The sequence below is a fragment of the Capsicum annuum genome, chromosome 8 (assembly GCF_002878395.1).
Source record: "Capsicum annuum cultivar UCD-10X-F1 chromosome 8, UCD10Xv1.1, whole genome shotgun sequence".
NCBI classification, from domain to species: domain Eukaryota; kingdom Viridiplantae; phylum Streptophyta; class Magnoliopsida; order Solanales; family Solanaceae; genus Capsicum; species Capsicum annuum.
The window spans coordinates 91,271,837-91,283,121 of record NC_061118.1 but is presented as its reverse complement, the minus strand read 5'-3'; the positions used below and the strand labels follow the sequence as shown (position 1 = coordinate 91,283,121).

Sequence of the window (11,285 nt, the reverse complement as noted above, 5' to 3'; positions counted from 1 at the left end):
AAAAAAAAAAAAAAAAAAAAACAAAAAAAAAAAAAAGAAAAGAAAAAAGAAACCATAACGCAATACCTTAGTTAGATTGTGCATGCGCACTTTACATTTGTATATCCAACAATATGCCCATGTCTTCGGTCTTTCTGAAGTACTCTTTAACATATTTTATGTATTGAAGGATACAAATAAATGCATTCCAGTAACTATCACAAGGAATATCCAACAAATGACTTATGACAGTCATTAGGAAAACAATGTCGAGTCATTGTGTTGTAATTTAACTTGCCTATCAACTTCCTATGCTTTCCTTAATTTGGTAGAAGGAGATCCAGGGAGTATCAATAAGCCTACAGTCTGTCATTCTTGTCTCTGTAAGAATTTCAAGAGCATACTTCCTCTTGTAATGAAAATGCCTGATTTGGATTGCACGATCTCAATACCTAAGAAGTACCTGTACCGACTAAGGTTCTTGGTTTAAAATTGCCGAAAAAGGATGATGCTTTAACTTGGGTGATTTCCTCTTCATCACCTGTGATAGCTATATCATCAACGTAGACCATCAAACACATGCTTAAATGTGGAGCGGAGGACGATAAATGGAATCATAATTAGCTCCACTACGAGTCATACCAAATTCTTGGATAAACCGTGTTAAATTAGTCAAACCACACTTGATGGCATGGGACTGCCTCAGGTCATAAAGTGAGCGTCACTAGACTTCTCGTGAACTCATGCTCTTGTTTGAACTTTACTTTTAGGTTTCACATATGGTGATAAACGCGTTTGAATAGTACATTTACGATGCAAGGTCGATGATAAGGCTCTACGGCCTGGCCCATTTTTGGACAACTTTGACTTCAAATCAATGTCATATAGAGTCATACTAACGCCAATTGACACTGATAATACAAATTGTTTCGAATTGGCGCTTCAACTTCTTTTCCCGACATCTTTTTCTATCAAGATTATCCTTTTTGATAACCTTCTATCAAGATTATCCTGGCTGGTCTAAAAATTGGGATTTCTGTCCTGCAATGTCCTCTCCATTTCTTCTGGAGATTGAAGTGGTTATAATTACTCTCTTTGATGATTGCCAAGTTATGTGGCAGGTTTTGCTGTCCTTAACGTCTAGGTAACTACCGCCAAATCCTCTACTTGGTGGAACAGTTCCATGTGATGTAGGTAAATGGGTCTCCTTTCTTCTCTGACCTCTGCAGCCTATTTGAAGCAACCATTATCAAGGAGCATGATTTACTCGTCTTCCAGTGACTTTCTGAAAATGGAAAGTGGAAAAGCTTAAGGAAATTTTCTAGGTTTGACACTTCTAAGACAGCAGATACTTCACATGCTCACTCTGAGAATGCTTCCACCAAAGATATGTTCAAGAAAAATATATCTCATCCGACGCCTCCCAAGCCACTAAAATATTGTTGCATTATGTAATCTTTTCTAAGTATCCATCAATGGACAAAAACGCCCATGCCACTACGTCCTAGTAAGATTTTGGAGCGACAACCATTTTGTAAGACCCCTTACAAGTTTATTGACTGGGGTCACATTTCATATCATCGTACACTAGGCTTGAGACGTTGAGTTATGTATGGTGTCGGAGTTTGTATGTGTTGATTTGCTTGCTGGAACTGAGTCAATTTATTTGACCCTTCAAATATGACACAATTTTTGCAAAAAATTAGGCATGGTGAGTAAGCATCTGCAGAAGCTAGTTTTGTGAGACTCCCAAGAATGGGTTATATCACTCACAAGTAGGAGAGAAAGATATGCCACTATCACAATTTTGGGAAATGTGAAAGTCGATAGGAAGACTGACAGGAACTAAAGTTCAATTGATGAATGGTTATGTTTGTTAGGGAAATGTGAGGTTTTTAGGTTGTTGTAGTCTGTGTTGTGTGGATTCGCTGGTTTCGCCGCCGAACCCGTCCCAACTCTGGTGCGTGTGCAGGGTGCGTCTCCGATTTGGTCAAACGAATCCGAAGAAGTTGACCCAACATCAAGAACAAAGTTTGCTGTCGTCGTCGGAAGGGAGAAAGACCGGCCGGCGACTGTAATAGCTGTCGTCGGAGGAAGGGAGAAAATCGACAATTGTAATTGTTATCGTTGACAGAAGAGAGAAATCCGACGACTCTAATTACTGTCGTCGGAGGAAAGGAGAAAACCAGCGACTGCTCTCATCGTCAGAAAGGAGAAATCCGGCGACTGTAATTGTTTCCGTCGGAATTTGAATCTTTCGTAAGAGAAAGACGTGGTTGGGAAGAATGACTTAGAAGATCTAGTCGATGGTTTTATTTTTTAATATATTCTTTTTAAAATATAAAAAGTAGTAGTTTAGCTTTAGATTTCAATTGTCTATATGATGTTTACTATTTTATGGACCAGACGTAAAAGTAATATATTAACTTAGAATTTTTATATTAACATTCTCCTATATTAGAAGTGACAGTGAGCAGGCAGGAGATCGTCAACATGCTTGCTTGCTGACTTTTCCATAATTTTACTATATCACCCTTAATTAATTATTATATATATTTACATATTAAAAAAGTTAATAATATTTAATAAAAATAATAAAATAGACTTTTATGACATGTTTGCTTCAATTGCTTCAATCGTAATTTTACTATATCACTCCTAATTAATTATTATAAGTCATTTAAGTATTAAAAAATTAATAATATTTAGTATTGAATTAACTTGATGTCTTGTATGAGCCAACTTAAATCTTTTTAACAACTATTTTTATAGTATTTTTCTATATCACTTCTAATTAATTATTATAAGTTATTTAAGACATGTCGGTTTCACTGCTTCAATCATGAATTTATTATATCACCCGTAATTAATTATTATGACCATCTAAGCTTTGTGTCGCTTAAATTGGAATACGAAAAAAAAATTATAAATCACAATAATTAAAAAATTTAATTATTTTAAAAATATAGTTGACTATCAATGCCACAAAACTTTTGGGTAAGTAGAGTAACATATATTATTTGAAAATTATATAAATACTATTATAAATTATAATAGTTAACAACTTAAAATATCTAAAAAGTAATTAATCTGTTATATATTCCAAAAAAATACATAAAAAATATATTAATCACAATAATTACAACAACAACAACAAGCCCAGTGTATTTCCACACAGTGGGGTCTGGGGAGGGTAAAATGTACGCAGACCATACCGCTACCCCCGAAGAAGTAGAGAGGCTGTTTCCGATAGACCCCCGCTCAAGATAAATAAATAAATTAAAAAAAAAAGTCGTACTGAAACATAAAGCAGGATGGGTGGCTTAACAGAAGTAAAGAATCAGAAGTAGTAAAATAGAACTCAGAGCAATACAAGATAGGGGAATTAAGAGCCATAAGCTATAAGAAATAAGAAAAATGAAATCTAGAATAGGGTACCCGCCTAGTAGTAATCTACACTCACAGACCAAAGCCACCCACCACACCCAGTCTCCCCTGACTAGCGGCTCCTACCTATCGACGCAGTTCTACTATTACTACCCCGGCTAAACAGGGACTCTCCTAATTACTTGCTACAACCTATGTACTCACTCTAGCCTTCTACCCTTATCCGCGACCTCCACACCTTCCTATCTAGGGTCATGTCCTCGGTAAGCTGAAGCTGCTCCATGTCATGTCTAATCACTCCCCTCTAGTATTTTTTCGGCCTCCCTCTACTCCTCTTGAAGCCATCCAAGGCTAGCCTCTCACACCTGCAAACTGGGGCATCCGCGCCCCTCCTCATCACATGCCCAAACCATCTCAGCCTTCCTTCCCGCATCTCGTCCTCCACCGAAGCCACTCCCACCTTCTTCCGAACAATCTCATTCCTAACTCTATCCTCTCTTGTAAGCCCACACATCCGGCGCAACATTTTCATTTCCGCCACCTTTAATTTTTGAATATGGGAGTTTTTGACAGGCCAACACTCTGCTCCATACAACATGGTTGGACGGACTGCCACTCTATAGAATTTGCCTTTAAACTTAAGGGGCACCTTCCTATCACACAACACTCCAGAGGCGAGCCTCCACTTCATCCAACCAGCTCCAATACGATTAGAGACATCTTTGTCAATCTCACCATTCCCCTGAATCATAGATCGAAGATACTTAAAACTATCTTTCTTACATACAACTTGGGAATCCAACCTCACCACCATTTCGTCTTTCTGCCTTAAGTCACTAAACTTGCACTTCAAATACTCCGCCTTGGACCTACTCCACCCGAACCCCTTAGATTCTAGGGTTTGCCTCTATACCTCCAACTTTTCATTCCCCCCCCGCGTTTCATCAATTAGCACTACATCAGCTGCAAATAACATACACCAAGGCACTTCACTGTGAATACTTCGCGTCAGCACGTCTATCACTAGCGCAAATAGGAACGGACTAAGAGTCGAACCCTGATGCAACCCTGTCTCGATCGAAAAGTGCGCTGAGTCTCCTCCCGCCGTTCGCACCCGAGTCTTCCTTCCATCGTACATGTCTTTAATAGCTCTGGTGTACGCCACCGGAACCTTTTTCACCTCCAAGCATCTCCAAAGAACCTCCCTAGGGACTTTGTCATAAGCCTTCTCCAGGTCGATGAACACCATGTGCAAATCCCTCTTTCTTTCCCTATACTGCTCCACTAATCTCCTCACTAGGTGGATTGCCTCTGTCGTTGAGCGACTAGGCATAAAACCAAACTGATTCTCCGAAATGGACACGATCCTCCTCAATCTCCGCTCAACCACCCTCTCCCAAATCTTCATAGTATGACTCAACAACTTAATATCCCTATAGTTGTTGCAACTCTGAATGTCCCCCTTGTTTTTATATAACGGAATCATCATACTCCATTTCCAGGCCTCAGGCATTCTTACAGTCTTGAAAATATCGTCAAACAAATCAGTCAACCACCTTAAGCCTGCCCCACCCACAAACTTTCAAAAATTCACTGGAATCTCGTCGGGCCCCGTCGCCCTACCCCTCCTCATCCTACGAATAGCCTCCCTGACCTCCTCCACCTTAAAACGTCTACAGTAACTGAAATAGAAATAAACTATATAAAATATTTAGTTGACTCTCAAAATTATATCAGTGACACTTAAAATTGAAATAGAAAAAATGAAATTATAAATCTCAATAATTAAAAACTTAAATTATTTTACAAATATAATTAATTGACTATCAATGACACAAAAGTTTGAACAAGGAAAGTAACATGTATTTTTTGAAAATTACATAAAAGATATTCTTAATTATAATAGTTAACTAACTTAAAATATTTTATTATATATGTGATAATTACTATGTGAAAAGTAATATAAATCACAATAATTAACAACTATAAATATTTTTTAAAAAAATATAAAAATTTTTGATTGTCTCTCGAAATTATATAGGTGTCATATTAACAACTTAAAATATTCTTATACAAATTTTATTAATCTAAATATAATAATATATGCCTAACTAAGAATTTATCAACCAAACAAATGAAGGTTTTAATTAAATGATAAAATTATACATAACATAAATTTTTCAAGGATCAACATTGGGCCACTGCGTAGCACGGCATAGCCACCTATTAGTAAAAAAAGTATGTTGCCTGTTGGTTTCCCAAAAATACTAGTATGTACTACTCCTAATTAAGTAACTAAAAAAGGTTACCTTACAAGTGGGAAAAGTAAAGAGGATAGTTTTTAGGAGTTAGAATTTTATAACTCTATATTTATAATATTTGTTTTTTTTAGCCGAATCCGCGCACTCAAATCCATACTCGGATTTGCACTCCTGAATCCTAAAATTTAAATTTTGATGAAACCGACTCTCGGATCCACACCCGTCTCGGATACCCGCACCTGAATCCATGCAACTTAGGTTGTGGTCTTCAAATGATACAGTGACTGCAAGATTTTATTTCTTGCACCTGGTGAACTTGGTAACAATGAGGGGCAAAGTCGATTATAATCATGTTCCTAGATGAATCTCTTTTCAGGTCCAGTACTTAGTTGGATATTGGAGCCACATTTCTTGCCTCATTAGCTGATCATATCTTTTCTTCATATTGCAGGCGCAGAACTCAAGGTTGCTCAGGGAACAGGAGAGCCCTAGAAGTTAACTTGGCAGAGAGTTCTCGGAAGTTCATTACTTGCATCCGCAAGTACATTACGTTCTATTTAAAACTGCTGGAGGAGACAGGAGACATCTGCACCCTTGATCGGGCGTATTTCTGTCTTAGGACAGATAAGAGGGTACGTCCATATGAATTGGCTGCATACATTGTTCACCATGACTAGCAGCATTAGTGATTAGTCTAATGAAAAAACATATTCTTCTTTGTACATTTCTTATTGCATCGACCTTTTTGAGGTTGCTTCTATTATTAAGCCTCTTTGAGGGTACAACAGCAACAACATACCCAGTATATTCCCACAAAATGTGGTTTGGGGAGGGTAAGTGTACGCAGTCCATACCACTATCTTAGAGGTGAAACAAAGGCTGTTTCCGATAGACCCCCAGCTTAAGACAACCCCCAGCTTAAGACAAAGCAGACTAGAAAAGAACTAGTAAAGGAACAAGAAACAAATTATAACATAAACAAGACTATCACTAAGTAATACGACAAACGATAACACACTCCGAAACAAGACTAGGACTATGACTGCTAGCCTCTTTGAGGGTGATTATGAAAATTCACATATACCCTTTTTGCTCCCTTGTGACTAGAACTCACAACCTTAGGGTTGAAAGTGAGGGGTGTTTACAATCCAAGTAACACCCTCTTGTCTGAGTTATTTATAAAAAAGTATTTCTAATAGCTAAATTTTCTGATAAAAATACGCAGTTCTATAATTTATAGTAAAGCATTTCTCATGCCATATCTTAGAGCTCTATCAAGTTGGACTAGCAGTTTTTTGCAAAGAGAGTTGTCTTACCATTTATAATGCCATGGAACATAATGCAGGAAAAATATAAAGAAGTGCTTGGAAGAACATTTATTTTATGTTAAATATCATCTGTTTAAACTTCCTATATTTATGATATTTAAATTAGGCCCTCATTTCTATCAGTTCTCTCATTGTTGCCTGTTCTGTTGGATATCGACATGAAACCTAGAGCTTTGCCCGTACTTTTACATTTATTAACTCATCCCACTCTTTAAATTTGGTTTTATCTCCATTCTTATTTAATCAAAACTCCCATGTCTTAACATATATATATATTTCATCCAGTTCTCCTCATGTCTTGAAGATCTCATTCCAGTTGCCCTTGGACGATACTTAAAGGCATTAATTTCATCTATACATCAGACTGACCGTGAATCTTGTGATGCTAGCAACTCTAGTCAGCATCATCTGGAGAAAATGTTCTTTCTGTTCATGGAACAGGTCACCATGTGGTCTGATGTTTGTTGCTTGCCAGAAATGAAGAGCTCCGAGTTGACAGAGAGCTATTTATTTGGGTAAGTCCTTTTGAAGTGACCGCAACTTTATGTGTGCTGTACTAACTTGATGTTTTTCTGTGGTCTCCAACTTTATTTACACTGCAATTGAAAACAAACTTGTCTTCCGTCTCTATAGTTATTAGAAAAAGGAGTTTTTCCCCACCTCCTTTGTAGTCTCAATATGGATCAACACCAGTTGCAAGAGAAGCTAAATAACAATGATACAAGGAAAGGAACTAATTGGTCTTTTATCTAAGAACCATGTTCAGGATAATTTCTTTTCTAGTATGGTTAATGAGATAATTTTGTTTTATTTGTGTTTTGATGTAAAAGAGAAATTAGATGGAAGGAATTTTTTTTGGATATGTATTACCTCTTGTAATGACACCATCTGGGCGTGATATGCAATGAATGCATTTGGATTAGCAAAAGAAAATTGTATTATTTTGTTCCTATAAAATGTATTGGTGAACAAATAGGAACTACAAGAAATTGATGTAATTTGATAACAATCTGAATAGGATTAGCACGTATATATGCATTAGTTGGCTAGTTGCTCAATATTCTCATTACAAGTACATGTACTATCAAGATATTGTCCTTGGATCAAGTACTTCATATATTTTTCATTTTGAGAATGTGTGGATTTTCCAGTGTATCCCTGGAGTCTCTGTTGTTTATTCATCCAAGTCCTAACTACTGGGTCGGGCTTTGATCGAAATAACTGATACCATGAACCCACTGCTTGATTACACTTAAAGCAGCTTGCTTATATATAAAAACCATTCTGACGTTCCTTGCAGATATCTTTATCAATATATCCAGTCTTTAGAGCAAAATATCAAAGTTGAAACGCTTGAGGGAATAAATGAGAAGATACGCAAGCGTTTGAAGAACCCAAAGCTGTCGAATAATAACTGCACGAAAGTTCATAAGCATGTTTCTGCTGCTTGGTGTCGATCGCTTGTAATTAGCATGGCTTTAATAACACCTTTGCATTCAAGACTCTCCAGTGAAGTCCAAGGTCTAAATTTCCCAGCTAATGGATTAGAGAACTCACAACTGCTTTGTGTTGATCTCCAATTGGATGAGTTATGGAGTTCATCTTTTGAAGACATAAATCATTTGAAGGATCTTGAGAGGAAGTGGAACCCTTCATTGTCTAAAATAAAAAATGTTATAGTAAAGAGAGCTGCAGATGAAGATCTGGAAACTTCTTCTATGTTACTTAAGTCTTGCTATAATTTCTACAAGGACACATTTTGTGCATTGCTCCCATCAGGTATAAACCTTTATATGGTGCCATCTCAATTTGCTACAGAAACATATATCCAACCTGGGATAGATGCGGTAGACATACTTGATATGAACACTTCACGGAAGCTAATGTTGTGGGCCTACACACTTCTGCATGGCCATTGCACAAGTGTTTCAGCTGCTATTAAGTATTGTGAAGAAAATTCCAAGGTATTATATCCATCCTTGTCGAGTCCATGTAATATAGTTCTATGTTTCTTTTAGCCTATCATACTAAATCAGGATGCTTTTTGTTTGGTTATTAAGAACATGTAGAAAGAGGTTAAAAAGGAAAAAAGCCAATGTAGATGGTCATTTATCTACAACTGATGAGTTTGAATGCTGCTTTCCTTGCAGTCAAGAATAAAAAAAGGAAGTGGAAGCTTGTTGCCTTCAAGTGCAAATGCATCTCCTCTCACAACTTCCCATATAGGTGATCAACTAGTTTCATTATCTTTGTCAACGTCAAGTCTTTGTTTCCTCTCCAAGCTTATTCTTAACTATGTGGTAGGTGGAGGAAAAGATGGAATGAGTAAAAGCTCTGAATCAGATGTTTCCCCGTTATCAACTTCAGGCAATGCACCATATTCTGACAATGATGGATCACAAAAAGTAACACCTCCCAATTTGCCAGAAACTGAGAAGGCAAGTGCCTCGTTCTCCAAAATGGAAGGGACAATGGATGCATCGTCAATATCTCTACCTGAAGGAGAGAGCACGACTTCTCCAAATGCTGTAGCTGCTGATCAGGGCCAGAAGGTATTGGCTGCTCCGCACTTATACCATGATAATCCTGTTGTTGAAAGCAAGAAATTGGATTATACAGAATGAAGCGGAACCGGAAACATGTAATGTTGTACATTATGTTTTAGCCAATCTGTTCTGTAACTTTTCCTTGCGAGTCGTCTATTATTGTATGGCAGTTCCTTACTTTTCTTGAAAAGTTCTTGTTTCTTTCTTTTTTCTACTTTTGTTTTTGGTTTCAAAAGGGATACAAATTCTGGTTCTTGCGCAAATTACAACCCAAATAAACAGTTTTCACTCTGCTTAGTCTTATAATTATGTACGCTTGGACCAGTCAATTTATACGTTTGCATTGTATTTCTGGATAAATCTCTTTCCATGTTATTTTCTTTACATTCTTTTCCCAAGCCACTGCAGAGCTCTCTTCAGTTTTTCGTTATCCATTTTTTATACGTATGTAACATGATCTGTAACCGTGTATGTATATTTTTGTTCATTATTACATAATACATATACAACTTTATTCACTAGGATACATTGCAGAAATGATGTATCTGTTTTGTGTAATCATGTATAAAAAATGAATAATTATGTATAAACAATATATCCACCCTATTATACACAAATCAAGGATCAACTAGATGTCTTCTTTACCAATATTTCAGTTGTTCAAATCCGTTCGAACTAGTTCCAATCCCGCCAATCAATTTTCTAAAGCTTTTAATTAACAAATACTCCCTCCGTTTAAAAAAGTTAGATCTACTTTGACTTGACATAAAGTTTAAGAAAATAAAGAAACTTTTGAATCTTGTAGCCTTAAATTAAAGTTGTGTCAAACGTATCAAAATGCTCTTTAATCTTGTGGTCATTTAAGTATTGCTAAAAAAAGAAAGGAGTCATTCTTTTTAAAACGGACTAAAAAGAAAAGTAGGTCATTCTTTTTTTTGAAATGGTGAAACGGAGGGAGGGAGTATCATTTAAATCCAATTATTTTTTTAAAGAAAAAGTAGATGTAAGTGTTGCTTCTGCTATGAGGTTAATAATGGAACTTCTAGTAGAAAATGGAGTCCTATTTGAAACTTCTTTGATCTAAAATGCATGATTCTTTTTTTAAGTTTGTAGAGAGGATTCAACTAAATAGAGAAATCTGCGTGTAGTCATTTTTGTGATTGAATTCAAAGGACAAAAGGACATGTGGAGTGTGAGTCTTTTGAGAGAAGTAGTTTGGTATGGTGTTGCGGCCTACCGCACACGTAAAGATATGTGGTCTAGCAAGTATATGTGGTCTCGCAAATAATATGGTGACTCTTTGAAAGTCGAATATCGAGCCCACATAAACTATGCCCTTAGCAACTCACTTAAAATTTACTTTCTAATAATATTTTAGTCAAGTGTTGTGATATATCAAGAGGATTTGTGAAATTATATCTTTCTAATAATGTGTAAAAAAAAGAAGTATGCCAATTACGATTTGAGCATGGTTATAAACGAGTATCAAGGAAAATTTCAGGGTCAAGACACTTCTTGCAATTTTGTATATCGTTACTCACTCATTGGTTACGTTGTGTATCGGGTTATGGTCTTTTGAGCCTCTAATCATCTACCTAAAAGAATATCGCAACTACATCATTGTGTGGGAATGCAGTAATCTAGTTTAGATGCATTAAGATATGTTCTCGTATTTGAACCAAACAAGACATTCTAAGTATATTCCTATCCTAGATGCAAATCAAATCTTTACTTTATGAAAGATGATAACTTGTCCCTTAAACTCCTCATTCTATTTTTGATGA

The 11,285-nt window shown here is 36.4% G+C and overlaps 1 protein-coding gene across 1 annotated transcript in view; it reads left to right on the top strand.

Moving 5' to 3' along the window:
- Window positions 1-9,861, top strand: part of LOC107838895 (calcineurin-binding protein 1) — a 52,701-nt gene extending 42,840 nt beyond the window's left edge. The window contains exons 15-19 of the mRNA XM_016682141.2: window positions 6,079-6,259; window positions 7,241-7,470; window positions 8,256-8,919; window positions 9,106-9,181; window positions 9,260-9,861. Coding sequence (XP_016537627.1) covers window positions 6,079-6,259; window positions 7,241-7,470; window positions 8,256-8,919; window positions 9,106-9,181; window positions 9,260-9,579 — 1,471 coding nt within the window. The 3' untranslated portion in view covers window positions 9,580-9,861. The remainder of the gene's footprint in view (window positions 1-6,078; window positions 6,260-7,240; window positions 7,471-8,255; window positions 8,920-9,105; window positions 9,182-9,259) is intronic.
- The last annotated feature ends 1,424 nt before the right edge of the window (window positions 9,862-11,285 follow it).